This window comes from Oncorhynchus gorbuscha, linkage group LG16 (genome assembly GCF_021184085.1).
Source record: "Oncorhynchus gorbuscha isolate QuinsamMale2020 ecotype Even-year linkage group LG16, OgorEven_v1.0, whole genome shotgun sequence".
Lineage (NCBI taxonomy): Eukaryota > Metazoa > Chordata > Actinopteri > Salmoniformes > Salmonidae > Oncorhynchus > Oncorhynchus gorbuscha.
In genome coordinates, this window is record NC_060188.1 from 4889954 (window position 1) to 4911210 (window position 21257).

Sequence of the window (21257 nt, forward strand, 5' to 3'; positions counted from 1 at the left end):
TTGAACATCAATATAAGATATGAATCCCGGAAAAGCTCCACTAAATAAAATGTACATAATCAGAGAAAATAAGTTGGACAGTCAACTGTGGTCAAGTTCAGGGTTGTGGAACATTCCCAGAGGTCAAAAGGTCACAAAGGAAAAAGCTCAAAGTAAAGTGCTAACCTGTGTGCGATGCACCAGAGGATTTCTGACTCGAGTCAGGTTCGGGGCGTCCTGGTACAGTTGGAAGGGTCCCAGGGGGCAGCGGCTGACCCCTCTTCAGCAGCTGCTTGTGCTCCTGCTGGCGGAAGCGCGGAGGGATCTCTCTTGGCGGGTAACGCTGTTGGGCGGGCGAGGGCTGGGACTGCTGCTGGGCACTGGAGAGGGCGCTTGCCATTACTGCCACTGCTGCTGGTGGGGGGCACAGGCGGGGTGGCACTGGGGTTGGCGGGGGGAGGAGGGGTGGGGCTGTGCTTGGCTGAGTCTGGCACTGTGGAGGGAAGAGAGAGGAGGCAGGAAGTTAAGGCACCAGGCAGAAGCTGATTGATTTCTTCAACACACACCCATTCACACATCCATATGCTTAGCAGTCTATTGATGATACGGAGGCATCATCAGCTCACCATCCCTCCATCTTAAGCATTAGTAGGCTTAAGGCAAAGCCCACTAACTGATCTTAGATCAGTGTTTATAAGGACAATCACATCCTAACCCTGGAAAAAGAGGGCCGTTTTAGAGCTACTCTTCCCTCTGTGACCCCCCCACCCATCCTACTGACCTAGCCGTGACTTCTCCTTCTCACATTTACATTCCACCCTGACCGTCTATTATGTCTCCGCTTCCAGCCCCTATGACAAACTCCACTCACCCACTTCCTCAGTCTAGCATTAACATAAGCCAGCTAGCACTGTTTAGCATGGTATGCTAGCTAATTACTCAACTCATTAATTTCCTCAGCAATAGCTAGCAAGCACCATTAAGCATGCTAGCTAAGTACTATTTTCATGTATTGCCTCAACTGTTTTAGCTTCTTAGCAGCCTAGCATGCTAAGTACTGTACTCAATTTCCGGGCTCAATATTAGCAGTTTTGTAGGCTAGCACCTTAAGCATTATCAACAGTGGGGAAGTGCTCAAAAAGGTCAGGGCTCAATCTGTATGAGGAGAGACCAAGTAGCAAGAGGATCAGATTTGGAATGACAGGCATCAGGTGCATTATGGAAACGAGATGTATTCTGGTCATAATCTCTGTACTGGTGCTTACATAATAAATGTGATAGTCAGCAAAGAGCCTACTGCCATTTAATTCATTAAATGCATGATAATGTTTACCATGCTAGTAAATTAGCGTTTTATTTTCAGGCACTAGAAAGGTCCTCCTGAAATGGACACAAGCATGGGGCAGAGCGCTGATCTATTATACCAAGTAAAAAAGTCACTCTGGATAAGAGCATCTGCTCAATTACCAATATGTTAATGTATGTGTAAGTGTACTGAGTAGAAAACATGGTGAGAGTAAAAGACAAAGGGTTAAAAAACACAGCAAAAGAAGCTGACTGTACCGCGTTCTGACAAATTCCTTACAAACAGATTATTGATTCATTGTTTTATGTTCCACTGTTTTGTTATGCTTCCCCAAAAAATAATTCACCAAAATAGTGATCGAAATAACTTGGGAATAGAGGAATGCTCACAGACACACATTGACAGTAGTGGGATGCAAGTCTAAACAAAGACATGCCTGTTAAATCACACAGCCAGAGGGAGCAAGAGAGAAAGATCTGGCATGGCAACACTAGTAAAAACATCACCAGGATGCAGGAACACAGACCAGAAGCCAAACAAACCAGCGTGAGATTGTGATGTGTTTAGTAGTACGAGAGAATCAATGTGTGAGACAGGAAACAATCCTGTGGCTAGATATTCTCACAAAGTAAAAAGCTCATTATAAACTGGGTGGTTTGAGCCCTGAATGCTGACTGGCGGACAGCTGTGGTATATCAGACCATATACCACGGGTATGACATTTTTTTTTTACTGCTCTAATTACATTGGTAACCAGTTTATAATAGCAATAAGGCACCTCGGGGGGTTGTGGTATTGCGTTGCGCCCAAGAACAGCCCTTGGCCGTGGTATATTGCCCATATACCACATACCCCCCCAGGCCTTATTGATTAAGTAACCCACAGAAAATTATGTGTGGGTTCTGCGTATGACGCTGTATGGGAACGGTGCTGCTCCATTGACCACAGCCCAATGTTTGTGCAGTGAACGGTGAACAGCTCACACACAGTTATGTAACCGGGAGGCCCACAGTAAGGGGGAAGAGCACAGAACGGTGAACAGCTCACACACAGTTATGTAACCGGGAGGCCCACAGTAAGGGGGAAGAGCACAGAACGGTGAACAGCTCACACACAGTTATGTAACCGAGAGGCCCACAGTAAGGGGGAAGAGCACAGAACGGTGAACAGCTCACACACAGTTATGTAACCGGGAGGCCCACAGTAAGGGGGAAGAGCACAGAACGGTGAACAGCTCACACACAGTTATGTAACCGAGAGGCCCACAGTAAGGGGGAAGAGCACAGAACGGTGAACAGCTCACACACAGTTATGTAACCGAGAGGCCCACAGTAAGGGGGAAGAGCACAGAACGTTGAACAGCTCACACACACAGTTATGTAACCGGGAGGCCCACAGTAAGGGGGAAGAGCACAGAACGGTGAACAGCTCACACACAGTTATGTAACCGGGAGGCCCACAGTAAGGGGGAAGAGCACAGAACGGTGAACAGCTCACACACAGTTATGTAACCGGGAGGCCCACAGTAAGGGGAAGAGCACAGAACGGTGAACAGCTCACACACAGTTATGTAACCGGGAGGCCCACAGTAAGGGGGAAGAGCACAGAACGGTGAACAGCTCACACACAGTTATGTAACCGAGAGGCCCACAGTAAGGGGGAAGAGCACAGAACGGTGAACAGCTCACACACAGTTATGTAACCGGGAGGCCCACAGTAAGGGGGAAGAGCACAGAACGGTGAACAGCTCACACACAGTTATGTAACCGGGAGGCCCACAGTAAGGGGGAAGAGCACAGAACGGTGAACAGCTCACACACAGTTATGTAACCGGGAGGCCCACAGTAAGGGGAAGAGCACAGAACGGTGAACAGCTCACACACAGTTATGTAACCGGGAGGCCCACAGTAAGGGGGAAGAGCACAGAACGGTGAACAGCTCACACACAGTTATGTAAGTTATGTAACGGGAGGCCCACAGTAAGGGGGAAGAGCACAGAACGGTGAACAGCTCACACACAGTTATGTAACCGGGAGGCCCACAGTAAGGGGGAAGAGCACAGAACGGTGAACAGCTCACACACAGTTATGTAACCGGGAGGCCCACAGTAAGGGGGGGGAAGAACAGCACAGAGGCCCGGTGAACAGCGGTGAACAGCACACACAGTTATGTAACCGGGAGGCCCACAGTAAGGGGGAAGAGCACAGAACGGTGAACAGCTCACACACAGTTATGTAACCGGGAGGCCCACAGTAAGGGGGAAGAGCACAGAACGGTGAACAGCTCACACACAGTTATGTAACCGGGAGGCCCACAGTAAGGGGGAAGAGCACAGAACGGTGTCATACAAAAACATGTCTTTAACCTTTATTTTAGCAGGGAGTCATACTGAGACCAAGGTCTCTTATAAAGAGGCCTGTAATGACAAAATATACATATTAATACAACATGAAAAGCAGAGATACACAACAGTCAAAGAAAACAAACAAACAATTTTTTTCACAAGTAAGGTGCAAAGAAACTAACAGCAGATTTACCTAACTGTGTAGAGACAAAGGAATTTCCACAGTTAGCCATCCCTGAGACTGGGGTAACCCCATTTTTTTGGCCAGAATTTCTGGCGACCCAACCCCAAATCGAAACAACCTTAAAAGAAAAAAGTACATTTAGATTCACATCCACAAATAACCTTCAATCCAAATATCTTATCGAAGCACCAATAAATACCTTTACTCAATGATAGATTATTAGAAAAATACTTTCTCAATACATTTGCATTAGGGATGTTACCGGTTAATCGGTTAGCCACCAAAAACACATTTGACCGGTCTTGCTTATCGGTCTAGAGTAAATTTGCATAATTTTGTGGAATAAAAAAATAGGTTTGTGTGTATTTGTTAGTCTTCATGCATTTTAATTTATCACAGGCACACAGCAGACACAGCCTAGTTTGAGGAGCAGAATAGCCTACCATCTGTCAGACAGCACAAGAGTAGTTCCTCAAAAAGCCTGCGTAGGCTACTGGAGTGAATTCAGCACTACTTTGCTGTGTGAGGTTGAAACCTGAACGTTTTCACTTTACGTCAAATAAATCAGTCTTCCCTTGCTTCAAAGTAGCCTTGCGAACATCCATCCATAGAAACGGGGAGGCAATTATTTTTATTGGTTTTCATATCAACATTCTTATGTTGTCCAGAAGCCAAATGCATTATCCTAGTCATATTAGCAACCCATCATAGTAGCTGCTATTATATTCCCCCTCTTTCTACGTTTCTAAAAGAGATGTCTGTCACATATGGAGCTGGTCACATTAGGTGTTCTGTCGAGAACGGTGTTTCCCGCTAATTGCATTTGGGTAAATCTCTGAAAATTAAGTTTTATTAGGTGCTTCATTATAGGAGTTGCGTGTTCAATAACAGGCTATAGACAATAACAGGCTTCATCAATAAGTGCATCGATGACGTCGTCTCCACAGTGACCGTACGTACGTATATACATACCCCAACCAGAAGCCATGGATTACAGGCAACCTCCTCCCTGAGCTAAAGGCTAGAGCTGCCGCTTTCAAGGAGTGGGACTAACCAGGAGGCTTATAAGAAATCCCGCTATACCCTCCGACGAACCATCAAACAGGCAAAGGGTTTTAAAATAAATACAGGACTAAGATCGAATCGTACTACACAGGCTCTGAACATCGACAGATGTGGCAGGGCTGACAAACCATCACAGACCACAAAGCGAAGCACAGCCGAGAGCTGTCCAGTTACACAAGCCTCAACACCAGTATCCCAGAAACCCTAGACCAACTCCAATTTGCATACTGCCCTAACAGATCCACAGAAGATGCAATCTCTATTGCACTTCACACTGCCCTTTCCCCCCCTGGACAAAAGGAACACCTATTTGAGAATGCTGTTCATTGACTACAGCTCAGCATTCAACACAATAGTGCCCTCAAAGGACCCTGGGACTAAACACATCCCTCTGCAACTGGATCCTGGACTTCCTAACAGGCCTCCCCCAGGTGGTAAGGGCAGGTAGCAACACATCTGCCACGCTGATCCTCAACACAGGGGCCCCTCAGGGGTGCGTACTCAGTCCACTCCTGTACTCCCTGTTCACTCATGACTGCACAGCCAGGCACGACTCCAACACCATCATTAAGTTCTGATGACAGTGAAAAGGCCTGATCACCAACAACAATGAGACAGCCTATGGGGAAGAGGTCAGAGACCTGGCCGTGTGGTGCCAGGACAACAACCTCTCCCTCAACATGATCAAGACAAAAGGAGATGATTTTGGATTAAAGGAAAAAGAGGACCGAGCACGCCCCCATTCTCATCGACGGGGCTGGAGTGGAGCAGGTTGAGAGCTTCCAAGTTCCTTGGTGTCCACATCACCAACAAACTAACAGGGTCCAAGCACACCAAGACAGTCATGACAAAACCCATTCCCTCTCAGGAGACTGAAAAGATTTGGTATGGGTCCTCAGATCCTCAAAAGGTTCTACAGCTGCACCATCGAGAGCATCCTGACTGGTTGCATCACTGCCTGGTATGGCGACTGCTCGGCCTCCTACAGCAAGACACTACAGAGGGTAGTGCGTACGGCCCAGTACATCACTGGGGCAAAGCTTCCTGACATCCAGGCGGTGTTAGAGGAAGGCCCTAAAAATTGTCAGACTCCAGCCACCCTAGTCAGACTGTTCTCTCTGCTACCACACAGCTAGCGGTTCCGGAGCGCCAAGTCTCGGTCCAAGAGGCTACTGAACAGCTTCTACCCCCCAAGCCATAAGACCCCTGAACATCTAATCAAATGGATTCACAGACTATTTACACCACTGCTACTCTCTGTTATTATCTATGCATAGTCACTGTAATAACTCTACCTACATGTACACAGTACCTCAACTACCCGGTGCCCCCACACATTGACTCTGTACCGGTACCCACCTGTATATGGTCCCGCCATTGTTATTTTACTGCTGCTCCCTGAGCTAAAGGCTATTATATATTCCCCCTCTACCCTGACCACCATCAAAAGCAAAAGGGTCTTTAATTACTTGTTACTTTTATTTCTTATTCATATTTGTACTGCATTGTTGTTTCGGGGCTCATAAGAGAGTATTTCACTGTCAGGTTTACACCCGTTGTATTCAACGCATGTGACTTATAACGTTTGATTTGATTTTTAAAATGTGATTTCCCCCCTGGTTCTCACTCACCGCAGCAGAGCATCATTGTGGGCTACAGCTGTTGCCATCAGCCCCCTGACCAGCTCCACCTCAGCCTGCCTGCAGCATAGGAACCAGGCAGGAAAGCTCAAGCTAGAGTGTGCCTCGCATCAGACTTCTCGCTCTCTACCTCTCCTCTACTCCCTACCTCTCCTCTACTCCCTACCTCTCCTCTACTCCCTACCTCCCTCCTCGTTCATCCATTCCTCATTGTTTATAGCCAAAGATGGCTACATTAGGCCAAGCAGATGGAAGGCTGGCTAATTCTCCCCGCTGCTGATTCAGAGGGGATTTTCCTGTTAAAACTGGGAGTATTCTACGTCCCGCCTTTAAATAGAACAGTATTAGAGTGATGGGGACGGGTGGAGGGAGCAAAGAGGCGGGGCTAGCGGTCTGTTCTCTGGCTACACCAATCACAACATGGTGCAGAGAATAGTGTGTGTCACAGTCCCACCACCCCCGTGTCTGTCTATCTGTGTCTCTCTCTGAATCCAGCCCTCCCTCTGATCACCTTATAAATAGAGCACTATTCTTCCTCTGCACCCCTATTCTTCCTCTGCACCCCTATTCTTCCTCTGCACCCCTATTCTTCCTCTGCACCCCTATTCTTCCTCTGCACCCCTATTCTTCCTCTAAAAACAGAGTCTATGAGGTGTGATGAATACAGTGAAAGAGGTGGAAAAAAGTAGGAGATGGAAAGTGAGAAAAAAAAGAGATTACACAGTTCTAAGCTGTGCGATGAGCCTGTTTGGTAAGATACACAGTAGTCAGCTGGAGAGAGTTGTGTGGATTCCCAGTTCATCAAAGATGCACATCAAACTACGGCCCTGAGACCCTACACTGTAGGGCCTACAGCCTCACACAAAGGAAGGGAATGGGATCCCATTTTACACTTTAAAAGAGCCCTTTATTTTCTGACGATCTCACACACACCAGGGGTCACCAGGGGTCAAAAATCAGCATTTTCAAAACACAATCAAAAAGATATGAATAAACATTCTGTGTTTCAAACCATTTCATCTGAGTTTTATTTTGAAAGTCAGTGTTTTTTTTGTCATTTCAATAGTGATTAGGGAGGGTGCAACTACAGTTTAGGGAGGGTAGAGGACCATACAGTATGCAGGGTAGAGGACCATACAGTAGGGAAGAGGACCCATACAGTAGGGAGGGAAACCATACAGTAGGGAGGGTAGACCATACAGTCAGTAGGGAGGGTAGAGGACCATACAGTAGAGGACTATTCTTCCTTCATTAGGGAGGGTAGAGGACCATACAGTAGGGAGGGTAGAGGACCTTCCTCTGCAGGATTCTTCCTCTAAAAACAGTAGGGAGAGGACCATACAGTAGGGAGGGTAGAGGACCCTACAGTAGGGATGGAGGGAGGACCAAACAGTAGGGAGGGTACAGACCATAGCTGTAGGGAGCCTGGGTAAGAGGACACAGTAGTCAGCTGGAGGGAGGAGGGTAGAGGACCCAGTAGGGAGGGTCAAAGGACCATAAAGTAGGGAGGGTAGAGGACCCTACAGTAGGGAGGGTAGAGGACCACAGTAGGGAATAGAGGACCATACAGTAGGGAGGGTCAAAAATCAGCATTTTTAGACCCACAATAGGGAGGGTAGAGGACCAAACATAGGGAGGGTAAGGACCATTTCATAGGGAGGGTAGAGGACTATGTTTTTTGCTTCAATAGTGATTGGGGTGCAACTATAGTTTTCCTTCACAGAAAAGACATTAGTGAAACACATTCAGCAGACAGTAGCTTCATTTTCATCAGATGACCGAAGTGCAAAGCTATTTGGCTCGTAGCCACACAAGTAAAAAAAGGAGGCCAAATGTCTGAAGTTTGAGGTGCCCTTAATCTGTCTGTCTCAGTGTCTGTGTGTGATCGCACCATGCAGACTGCTCTCCACTCATCAAATCGGGCCACACACACACACACACACACACACACACACACACACACACACACACACACACACACACACACACACAATTATAAGCTTTTCCATAGCTTACGTCTTTAAAATCGGCCAGAGAGAGGAACTGAATGGAGAGCTTTCATACCAGAGGCCTCGACAACAGCTCACACTGCTCTAAACAGGCTACTATTGCCCAATGTTTAGCGGGGAAACACATGGGTAGATCGGAGAGATTAATTACTAAGTATTCTCTGTTATAATGGGCTGCGTTCAGGAGAGAAAGTGTTCAACTCCATTTCACAGCAGTGGCGGGTCTTGGAAAGCAAGTCACTACAAGTGTTAACTTTAATACTGTGGCATATTGGGTTCAGGGAAGCTATGGATGTAATAATAGAATGCAGCCAAGAAAAGGATGGGATGTGTCATGGCCTTACCAAGAGGGCAGCGTGCAATAGAGCTGAATACATTATTGAATAGCTTCACAATGCAGACCAATGAATGACAGTCAATGTTGGCAACAAAAACAACATCTGTTGCTTACAGGTAACGTCAGTCATATAGATACCAGGCCTAATCAGAACCAGATGAGCAAGTCGATTCATCACAGAAGAACACTGTATAAAGATACTGATCTGAAAATAAGATAAGAGATGGAGGTTAATGTAACATTCATATAAGAACGAGAGTGTGTGTGCATTTACACGCATGTATCCGTCGATGTTTGTGTGTGGAGTGTGTCTCTCCCTTAGGGTCTCTGAAGGGCTCGTCTGTCTCCCCCTCCTCTCCTCAGCGTGTTGAGCTGAGCTGCCATACTGAGGAGAGGGCCTCAGAGGGGAGGTGGAGATGATGGGGCTTAATTAATCCTGATTAAATATGGGGCTGTAATTTCAAGGAACAGCTCTCTCCCAGGTGTCCTGATCCCTCAGAGGTCTGAGAGGCAGGAGGGCTGTAGTTTAGAGGAACAGCTCTCTCCCAGGTCTCCTGATCCCTCAGAGGTCTGAGAGGCAGGAGGGCTGTAGTTTAGAGGAACAGCTCTCTCCCAGGTCTCCTGATCCCTCAGAGGTCTGAGAGGCAGGAGGGCTGTAGTTTAGAGGAACAGCTCTCTCCCAGGTCTCCTGATCCCTCAGAGGTCAGAGGTAGGAGTACTGTAGTTTAGAGGAACAGCTCTCTCCCAGGTCTCCTGATCCCTCAGAGGCAGGAGGTCTGTAGTTTAGAGGAACAGCTCTCCGAGGGCTCCTGATAACTCATATAGAGTTCTAAAAGGCAGGAGGTCTGTAGTTTAGAGGAACAGCTCTCCGAGGGCTCCTGATAACTCATATAGAGTTCTAAAAGGCAGGAGGTCTGTAGTTTAGAGGAACAGCTCTCCGAGGGCTCCTGATAACTCATATAGAGTTCTAAAAGGCAGGAGGTCTGTAGTTTAGAGGAACAGCTCTCCGAGGGCTCCTGATAACCCATATAGAGTTCTAAAAGGCAGGAGGTCTGTAGTTTAGAGGAACAGCTCTCCGAGGGCTCCTGATAACCCATATAGAGTTCTAAAAGGCAGGAGGTCTGTAGTTTAGAGGAACAGCTCTCTGAGGGCTCCTGATAACTCATATAGAGTTCTAAAAGGCAGGAGGTCTGTAGTTTAGAGGAACAGCTCTCCGAGGGCTCCTGATAATTCATATAGAGTTCTAAAAGGCAGGAGGTCTGTAGTTTAGAGGAACAGCTCTCCGAGGGCTCCTGATAACTCATATAGAGTTCTAAAAGGCAGGAGGACTCAAAACACCTTGGTCAGACTACTGTATATTGAAATGGCACTATACTTTTATTCAACAATTTAAAACATTTTAAAGATGCACTATGCAGATATCACCCCACCATTTCCTGGTTTCTAAAATTCTAATAGTTCGCCTAATTTCAGTTTGTGACAAAACAAGCAAGTATAATGTAGAGAATCATTGTACCATTTCAACCACTATGAAATATATTTTCCAGAACCCAAAATATAGTGTTTTTTACAGCTGGTGTACAAAACCGAAAGTAAAATATGCAAAAATGACACTTACGAACGGGAACCATAGAAATAGAACACATAGAACAGATACAGTACACAGCTTCTTAGACTTGATTTAAATGAGAATGACTGATCTATAACACACATGTCTATGTAGATTTGGTCAGGTCGCCCAAAACGTTACATATTGCAGCTTTAAGGCTTTGAGTGTTTGTGTGCACCCAAGATGGAGGCCAGACAGACAGGATGAAGGCACAGGGACTGGAGCTGGTTCAGGTTAGCAGGACAGGAGACTTTTCTTTCACACACACCATTTCCCCATCATAAAACATTGGTGGAATGTGCTGGGGGAGTAGCTGCAGCTGGTGGCTGGGAGAGAGAGAGAGACCTGTTCAGAGGTGGAACTCTCAGTCACACACACACACGTAGGAGTGTGTGTGACAAAGTGTCAATGTTATACAACTGACCTAATGAGAGATCCAACTGGCCCACTGCGTCCCCTATTCCAGTAACCCATTAAGTCCAACTCCTCTACCTGACTGCCCAGTTTCCTACACTCCACTGCTACTTCACCTGCCCACTCAACCCTGCCTGTCCACCCCATACATCATCCCACCACAACTCCCTCAGCAGCCAGCGCAAGCCTTACACTCGGCCTGCTCGCCTCAACGTACACAGCTATAGATTAATGTCTTCCTGAAGGTAGTGTGGGTTATGGAGTGGTCGCTGGAAATGTCGGCTTTGGCTTGGACAACCCAGGAGTAGGTATTAACATGGATAACTGGGATCCCGGGACTGGTCACAGTTTCCCCAAAAACAAAATGACAAGACCCGGGAAATTAGCCTACAACACCCCCCCCCAACGCCGCATTAATGCAATTCCAAAAAATAAAAATACACAACATGTGCAGCACACACATAATTAACACTGGGGGACTGCACACGCTGCCCACACACAGTTAATAAACCCTACAGGAAACATCTACAGCAGGCTACAGTAGGCCTACAAAATAACATGGGCATCTTCGCGCTCACATTTCGACAGTCACACATTTCACAGGCCTATGCACAGGAATAGTGACGATATCTTGGTTTTAAACGCTTTAAAGTGGGCACTGGAATTATTACTGGTATTGAAACTTGGCATATTTTCAGGAAAATATGAATCCTTACGAGTGAGTGAGTGAGTGAGTGAGTGAGTGAGTGAGTGAGTGAGTGAAAAATAAAACGGGCATCCATCACTGTAATGCCTAATGACAGCTCTCATATACAGCCATGGTCCCATCTCAGTCATTTGTATAATTCACATCACATGTGATTTGCGAGCCATTCTGCTTCACTGTTGGAGCTAGTAACATAAGCATTTAGATGCACCTGCTAATCTGTGTACGTGACCAATAAACTTTGGTCTGATACAGCTACATACCAGAGAGGCTGGTGGGAGGAGCTATAGGAGGACGGGTTCATTGTGATGGTTGGAATGGAATGAATCAAACACGTGCTTTCCATGTTTGATATCGTTCCATTATTCCATTCCAGCCATTACAATGAACCCATCCTCCTAAAGCTCCTCCCACCAGCCTCCTCTGCTATATACAATCTCAACAAGACATATATCAGCTCTAACCTAAACATACTCCTCGACAATACAGCATAAACAACTGAATGAATGCCCCCCTCGCCTCTGTTCAGTGATTGGCTAATATCCATCTCCACTGTATTCATTCTCATAGCGTTTAGCCGCTGAAGAGACAACATGACAGCGACGGCAGCATGTGGAATAAATTAATTCCCTCCGGAATACACTGCCATTTATGGCTCTGCTGCGACACAAAGCGCTGGGTGTAATTAAGTCAATGTGAAACAGCAAATGAATCTTATGAAATGACAGCGTTGTGTCGCCGCAGATTTGGAATAACAATGTGATCTTATGGCGCTATGTAAATGTGGTGGCTGCAGCTCCGTCTGGAATGGATGCTGTGAGTATGCTCCCTCCTACTCCTCCTTAATCCATCCATCCATCAAGGTCTACCACAGACCTATCCATGCTAACAGAGTTACCGGGTATGTATCCCTATGTTACACTATCCCCTCATCATGCATCGCCAGGGAGAAAATGCCTCCACATGGGTGATGGTCCAGTAGACAGGGAGGACTGGTGTCTGATGGGGTGGGGGCATGCTACCTGCCATAGACAGGAGAGATTCAGGCACAGCTGTGTTTTAACACTAGATGGTAGTGGTGGCACGGTTGTGTTGTAACACTAGAAACTAAGGCACGGTTGTGTTGTAACATGGTAGATGGTAGAAACTAAGGCACGGCTGTGTTGTAACACTAGATGGTAGTGGTGGTAGAAACTAAGACGGCTGTGTTGTAACACTAGATGGTAGTGGTGGTAGAAACTAAGGCACGGCTGTGTTGTAACACTAGATGGTAGTGGTGGTAGAAACTAAGGCATGGTTGTGTTGTAACACTAGATGGTAGTGGTGGTAGAAACTAAGGCAAGGTTGTAAACACTAGATGGTAGTGGTGGTAGAAACTAAGGCAAGGCTGTGTTGTAACACTAGATGGTAGTGGTGGTAGAAACTAAGGCACGGTTGTGTTGTAACACTAGATGGTAGTGGTGGTAGAAACTACGGTTGTGTTGTAACACTAGATGGTAGTGGTGGTAGAAACTAAGGCAAGGCTGTGTTGTAACACTAGATGGTAGTGGTGGTAGAAACTAAGGCATAAGGTTGTGTTGTAATACTAGATGGTAGTGGTGGTAGAAACTAAGTCATGGTTGTGTTGTAACACTAGATGGTAGTGGAGGTAGAAACTAAGGAATAGTTGTGTTGTAACACTAGATGGTAGTGGAGGTAGAAACTAAGGCACGGCTGTGTTGTAAACTAGATGGTAGTAGAAACTAAGGCATGGTTGTGTTGTAACACTAGATGGTAGTGGAGGTAGAAACTAAGGCACGGCTGTGTTGTAATACTAGATGGTAGTGGTGGTAGAAACTAAACGGCTGTGTTGTAATACTAGATGGTAGTGGTGGTAGAAACTAAGGCACGGCTGTGTTGTAATACTAGATGGTAGTGGTGGTAGAAACTAAGTCATGGTTGTGTTGTAACACTAGATGGTAGTGGAGGTAGAAACTAAGGCACGGTTGTGTTGTAACACTAGATGGTAGTGGTGGTAGAAACTAAGGCAAGGTTGTAACACTAGATGGTAGTGGAGGTAGAAACTCAGGCAAGGTTGTAACACTAGATGGTAGTGGAGGTAGAAAATGTTGTAATACTAGATGGTAGTGGAGGTAGAAACTAAGGCACGGTTGTAATACTAGATGGTAGTGGTGGTAGAAACTCAGGCAAGGTTGTAACACTAGATGGTAGTGGTGGTAGAAACTAAGGCATGGTTGTGTTGTAACACTAGATGGTAGTGGTGGTAGAAACTAAGGCACGGCTGTGTTGTAACACTAGATGGTAGTGGTGGTAGAAACTAAGGCATGGTTGTGTTGTAACACTAGATGGTAGTGGTGGTAGAAACTAAGGCACGGTTGTGTTGTAACCCTGGATGGTAGTGGTAGAATACCTCTCGCTCTATAGAGACAGAGAAATGGCTATGAACCAGAACTGCATGGAGAGAGGCTGATGAGCTGTAACTAGGTCACAGCCAGGAAGACACTGTAGAGGTAGGAGACTATCACCAAAGGCAATACATGCTGCTTTCACACTAGGGACTGGCTGATGGAAACCATACATTTATCCGTTATTTTACCAGGTACGTTGACTGAGAACACGTTCTCATTTACAGCAACGACCTGGGGAATAGTTACAGGGGAGAGGAGGGGGTGAATGAGCCAATTGTAAACATAAGGACACGTGTGTCTGTGTGTACTCGTCAACTTTTTTATGTGACAATCTAGCCCCCTTCAAACTAACCTCTGGACTTCAAAGCCAGTTCCACTGTGTTTTTTCATTGTTTCCCTCTAAATCAGGGACTGATTTAGACCCGGGACACCAGGTGTGTGAAATTAATGATCAGGTAGAACAGGAAACCAGCAGGCGACAGACCTCGTAGGGTAGGAGTTGAATATCCCTGGTTTATACAGATGCACATATGACTGTACTAATGTATTCATAAAAGTCTGTTGACCTATGCATTGATATAATTGTGTTTGTATGAGTGTCTATACTACATACACAGTCCCAGTGGAGGTCAGTGAGGCAGAGAGAACTTATTTATATGAATGTACTGTATGCCTTAGCCATGTGGGTACACATGTGCCTTTTATGTTGATGCGCACTGCTTACTGTATGTGTAAACTGTAGACAGGAAACGAGTGTGTTCTCGCTCACTTTCACACAATACTCTCTCAGTTTCTTTCATGTACTTTGTTCTCTTTCCTTCAGACCCTTTCTTTCACTTTTGACATTTCCTTCTCAGGAATATGTTTGTGACAAGCCAGGTGAATTTCCTTCTGCCTTTTTCACCCCACTCTCTCTATTCCTCCATCCACCCCCATATATATTCTCCTCCTCCCTCCACCAGACCCAGGTTGGGCCTCCCCATTCCAACCACAGTAGAAAAGTGCAGTATTACCCTGGTGGCCTCTCCCTGCCTGTTGTTACCCCTATCCTGCACTTTCACACTGACCCTGCTCTCCTCAACAGTCAACACCACATTCTAATGTGTCACAGCCAGCTTTCATGAGACTTTTCAGCCATACATGGCTTGGTGGAAACATGCTAACCAAGAAAACTAACCCAGATTACTGCTAACTGGATGGAAACAGGCTAACTGGATGGAAACAGGCTAACAAAGCTAACTGGATAGAAACAGGCTAACAAAGCTAACTGGATGGAAACAGGCTAACAAAGCTAACTAACCCAGATTACTGCTCATTATTGCAGCTCAGCAGCACAGACAGGCTCCAGTAGATGCAGTCCTGCAGCCAACTATACCCTGTAGGGTTATTACACTAAGATGTCCCTTCCTCATCTTGACCTTTAAACCCCCCACTTCCCCAACCTCCTGTTAAGTGCTAGAAGGCCGTTACAGGACCATTAACGGATGCCCTAATGAGCTTTCCTAGAGACTTTCTCTCAAAACATAAGCCCCTCCCGGCCCCATCTGGCCAGTCACACCACATAACAGGTCCTCTCCCTCTCGCCAGTCCTTCTCTCTCGCTCATTAAGAGCTTTGGCACAGAGGGAAGTGAGAGGATGTGTTCTATCTACAGTGCTCTGGGTTCAATTCACTTCAAAACCCTGCCAGCTAAGTGCACACTGTGCATACTCTCACTTTCTCTGTTGCTCAGACTGTCATTCTCCCTCCATCCCCCTCTCTTTTCAATCAGTCAGTCAGTCTAAGGTAATAGGAGGTAGGAGTGGTTGCAGAATGTTGGAAAAGATGAGAACACACCTTTGGTTTTCTGTTCAGTGACCTAGAAAGAAAGAGGAAGAACATATTAGCAACAGATTTTTTTTAAAGAGTTCACGTAAGAAACACAAGTACAAGGGACGACAGGTGAAAATGAGCTGGCTGGATAAAACTGCCACATTTATTGAAATGTTGATGTGTAGGCCTATTGTCCCTGTCAAATACACATAATAAAGAAAGGAGTCCTAACTGAAGTACGTGTTTTATGTCAATATTTAAAGCAACAGACAATCAATAGGTCTCCTCTCTCGGAGTTAGCCTGCTAGCGTTAGCATGCTACTGGGTTGGCTGCCTGCACTTCAGCCTTGCTCTGACTGAAAGCCAGCCCATTCCATTGGAACAGAATGTTCAGGGAAATGTTCTTATTAGCCTATTATAATGCTACATGTTTTATGTTCATCCCTCCACCGGCTGAGCTTAGGGGCTTTTGCCTGGTGGGTCATGTGGATTAGTTAGCCAGAAAGTGAAATAAGAGGCAGACAACACACACACACACACAGGTACAGTGGCGTATGCAGGAACACACACACACTGGCCAGCTCCCCCCTTCAGCTCTGCTTTCCTCAGCCTCACAGGAGGCTGCATGTGATAAAGAGAAGCAGCATGACACGTTAGCCTGTTTAGCCAACGGAGTGGAAAGGGATCACTTACTGACACGGTTCAGAGCAGAGGGAGCGAGGGAGGGTGAAAGAGGAGAGGAAGAGAGCAGGGCACAGGGTAGAGGCTGATATCATCACCTTGCTTTGTGTAAAGCTACACCATTAAAACAGGGGTTGGTGCTTGTATGAGGTAGTACCATAAAAATGCGGGTTGGTGCTAGAGGTCGACCGATTATGATTTTTCATGCTGATACCGATTATTGGAGGAACAAAAAAAGGTCGATACCGATTAAATCGGACAATTTTTATTCATGTATATTTATAATAATGACAATTACAACAATACTGAATGAACACTTAATATAATACATCAAAATAAATTTAGTCTCAAATAATGAAACATATTAAATTTGGTTTAAAAAATGCAAAAACAAAGTGGAGAAGTAAAAGTGCAATATGTGCCATGTAAAAAAGCTAACGTTTAAGTTCCTTGCTCAGAACATATGAAAGCTGGTGGTTCCTTTTTAACATGAGTCTTCAATATTCCCAGGTAAGAAGTTTTTTGTTATAGTTATTATAGGACTATTTCTCTCTATACCATGTGTTTTTCCTTTTATTGACTAGTGGATGTTCTAATAGGCACAGCCTAATCTCTGGAGTTGATAGGCTTTAAGTCAAATGCAGGAAAGTGCTGTTTGAATGAATGCATACGAGCCTGCTGCTGCCTACCATCGCTCAGACAGACTGCTCTATCAAATCAGAGACTTAATTATAATATAATACCACACAGAAATACGAGCCTTAGGTCTTTAATATGGTCAAATCCGGAAACTATCATTTTGAAACACGGAACTGTTCCGTATTTTATAGAACAGTGGCAACCCTAAGTCTAAATATTGCTGCTACATTGCACAACCTTCAATGTTATAATTATGTACAATTCTGTCAAATTAATCACGGTCTTTGTTAGGAAGAAATGGTCTTCACACAGTTCGCAATGAGCCAGGCAGCTCAAACTTCTGCATATACCCTGACTCTGTTGCACCGAACAGAATGCAAGAGAAGTGACAATTTCCCTAGTTAAAAGAAATTCATGTTAGCAGGCAATATTAACTATATATGCAGGTTTAAAAATATATACTTGTATTGATTTTAATAAAGGCGTCAATGTTTATGGTTCGGTACACATTGGTGCAACGACAGTGCTTTTTTCACGAATGCGCTTGTTAAAACACCCGTTTGGCGAAGTAGGCTGTGACTCAATGATATATTAACAGGCACCACATCGATTATATGCAACGCAGGACAAGCTAGTTAAACTAGTAATATCATCAACCATGTGTAGTTAACTAGTGATTATGTTAAGATTGATTGTTTTTTATAAGATACGTTTAATGCTAGGTAGCACCTTAGCTTGGCTCCTTGCTGCACTCACATAACAGGTAGTCAGCCTGCCACGCAGTCTCCTCCTGGAGTGCAATGTAAGCGGCCAGAATGGGTGTAAAAAAAAAACGCTGATTTCCGATTGTTATGAAAACTTGAAATCGGCCCTAATTAAAAATCGGCCATTCCGATTAATCAGTCGACCTCTAGTTGGCGCTGTATGAGGTAGTATGATAAAACAGGGTTGGTGCTGTATGAGGTAGTATGATAAAACAGGGGTTGGCGCTGTATGAGGTAGTACGATAAAAACAGGGGTTGGCGCTGTATGAGGTAGTATGATAAAAACAGGGGTTGGCGCTGTATGAGGTGGTATGATAAAAACAGGGGTTGGCGCTGTATGAGGTAGTATGATAAAAACAGGGGTTGGCGCTGTATGAGGTAGTATGATAAAAACAGGGGTTGGTGCTGTATGAGGTAGTATGATAAAAACAGGGGTTGGTGCTGTATGAGGTAGTATGATAAAAACAGGGGTTGGTGCTGTATGAGGTAGTATGATAAAAACAGGGGTTGGTGCTGTATGAGGTAGTATGATAAAAACAGGGGTTGGTGCTGTATGAGGTAGTATGATAAAAACAGGGGTTGGTGCTGTATGAGGTAGTATGATAAAAACAGGGGTTGGTGCTGTATGAGGTAGTATGATAAAAACAGGGGTTGGTGCTGTATGAGGTAGTATGATAAAAACAGGGGTTGGTGCTGTATGAGGTAGTATGATAAAAAACAGGGGTTGGTGCTGTATGAGTTAGTATGATAAAAACAGGGGTTGGTGCTGTATGAGTTAGTATGATAGAAACAGGGGTTGGTGCTGTATGAGGTAGTATGATAAAAACAGGGGTTGGTGCTGTATGAGGTAGTATGATAAAAACAGGGGTTGGTGCTGTATGAGGTAGTATGATAAAACAGGGGTTGGTGCTGTATGAGGTAGTATGATAGAAGTGTTTCCAAACAACAAGAACCATATGACGTCACACCTTTTTCTGAGCAGCTTCCTTCTTTTTCTTTTCTTCTTGCTTTCTCTTTTTCTTTTCTTCCATCAAATGGCTCTGGTCTCGTGTTCCCTGCTTCTTCTCTCGGCTGGAACAGAGGATCAAAAGACAGACATGTTTTACAACGCGGTTGCTGGCGAGGTGAGGACTGTCTGCACGTGAACACCTGGAATCTACTCACTGCAGCTCTTTACTGAGGGAATGTACAGACAATAGAAACACCATTAACAGATTGACCTGCGTGTGTGTGTGGCTCGGGTTGACCTGTGTGGCTTGGGTTGTATTGGCTCGGGTTGACCTGCGTGTGTGTGTGGCTTGGGTTGTATTGGCTCGGGTTGGCTTGTGTGGCTGACTTGTGTGGTCTGGAAATTATTAGGAGGCATGCTGGTGCTGGTGCTGGTGGAGGCCAGAGCTGTGGTCCTCTTAGTGTTACTGAAACCCTTGATATGAGGCCCCATTCTTCAATCCCCAGACATCCAGCCAGTACCTACCGCCAACTCCAAGACAACCCAGACTCAGTAGGCTGAATCTCACCCTGTTATTCACAATACAGTGCACTGCCTGACATCTCTATGACCAGTATTGAATGACCCAGGTAAAGTGAGGCACAGCCACACTCAGTACTTACTGCCACTCCCCAGATCCCTCAGAGTACTGCATCTTACCTGGTAGGGACCCAGCTCTCAGAGACAAAGGCCTGCCAAGCCTCCACTCCACACTCATGCTCCAAAGCCATTAAAAAAACACACACAAAAATGACCTGACATTTCCACATCCTTTCACGAGCAGCAAGCTGTTCCAGAGGAGAGGTGGGTATTCAGCGTCCCAAATGGCACCCTATTCCCTATATTGTCCACTACTTTTGACCAGAGCACTATATTAGGGAATAGGGTGCCATTTGGGATGTGTCCTGATCCTATATTTAGCCTTAATAAGCCTAGGCCTTTTCTCTTTTCACTTAAAAAGCTCCAGCATTTAAGGACAGAGATGGGAGAATAATAACTGCATGGAAAAATACATAAATTGGAATCCGGTTTCATTGAACCGGAGATGAGAAATTGCATCTAAAAATGTAAGCCAAGCATGTGCTGCAATGCCGTGCCATCGCCTGGCAACAAGAGCTCCCGAGGCCTGATGAGTGTGCAGCCAGGTGGAGAGGTGGTGGATGTTGGCCCTTAAGCACTGATCCAGAGTCAGTTAGGTTTTTAGGCCGTTGCACAGTGCACTGCATATTAGTCACCGGTCTTCAGGGCATCAGGGTTGACACAGTCTCTAGAAAGACCAAATTTGATTAGTTATTTTTTTAAATTTAAACTAGGCAAGTCAGTTAAGAACAAATTCTTATTTACAATGACGGCCAACCCCGGATGACGCTGGGACAATTGTGTGCCGCCCTATGGGACTCCCAATCACGGACGGTTGTGATACAGCCTGGAATCGAACCAGTGTCTGTAGTGACGCGTCTAGCACTGAGATGCAGTGCCTTAGACCACCGGCCCACTCAGGAGCCCAAATCAGGTGTGCTTTTGTTGGAATTCAACATGTCTGAGGGAGAAGGTTTGAGAAAAATGCCTAGCCTATAAAAACACAACTACCATAACCAACACAGTCTGCTCCCCTTCTTCCATTAGGATACAATATAAACAGAAGGCAAAGAAGCAGGCTGAAGCACAATAAGGCAAGTCTCACAGACTTTAATACAACATAAGGAGGTGCAGTTGCTCACGCAGACAATTAGCAACTAAGCTAAAACAACTGACCTGATCATAGTAACGTGTGTAAGCTGGCGAATGTCTCAAAGAAATCGCACACAAAAAACGCTGTATCACGCATATCCACGTAGCCATGCACTGATTGGCCAGCCGACGGGCTAATCAGCCAATCTCGGGGGATAATCTTGGCTTTGGTCCTCTTAACACTTCACCGGGAGTTACCTCACAGCATGGGCCACAGACTAGCTTGGAACAGAGCTGAGTGCTCCATGTAGCTCCATGTGTTAAGCGGAAAATTGTTGACTAGCCATAAGCCGCTGCAGCGTTCTCCATGTTGGCCTATTTGGTTCCAAAGAGCAGCAGCAGGAAAGAACAGAGCTATTAATAGGCAACTCCTACTGTCTGGCTGTTTTTAGGGTTGAAGACCTGAGATTATGTGGATGGAAATTTGCCTCAGAACTCCGATGTGCTTCCATACCACGGCTAACCCATTAGATCCATAAATATTTATTTTTGTGGGGCCCAGAGCCCAGCTTCTAAGCCTAGCTACAGCTGCTGTATAAATATAGCCACGGTCTCCATTCAACATTGATGCACCGTGCTAGTGTCACATAGTATCAGAGGAATGGAGGGATGGCCCAGCTGATCTAAACTGCTGTCTGTCTA

General features: G+C 45.6%; 1 protein-coding gene across 1 annotated transcript; it reads right to left on the reverse strand.

The window, feature by feature from the left end:
* Positions 1-200: 200 nt before the first annotated feature.
* On the reverse strand, positions 201-21048 carry LOC123998900 (vegetative cell wall protein gp1-like). The gene is made up of 4 exons (XM_046304123.1): positions 20640-21048; positions 18865-18967; positions 15837-15858; positions 201-472 (listed from the first exon to the last, which is right to left on the reverse strand). The coding sequence occupies exons 1-4, from the start codon at positions 20645-20647 to the stop codon at positions 201-203; spliced, it is 405 nt and encodes a 134-aa protein (XP_046160079.1). The 5' UTR covers positions 20648-21048.
* Positions 21049-21257: the final 209 nt, after the last annotated feature.

Coding starts and splice junctions, on each gene's coding strand:
- LOC123998900 (XM_046304123.1), bottom strand. Junction 15,859..18,864: donor AGGAAGCTGCTCAGAAAAAG/GTGTGACGTCAT, acceptor CTTTCTTTCTAG/GTCACTGAACAGAAAACCAA. Junction 473..15,836: donor CACTGAACAGAAAACCAAAG/GTGTGTTCTCAT, acceptor TTCCCTCCACAG/TGCCAGACTCAGCCAAGCAC.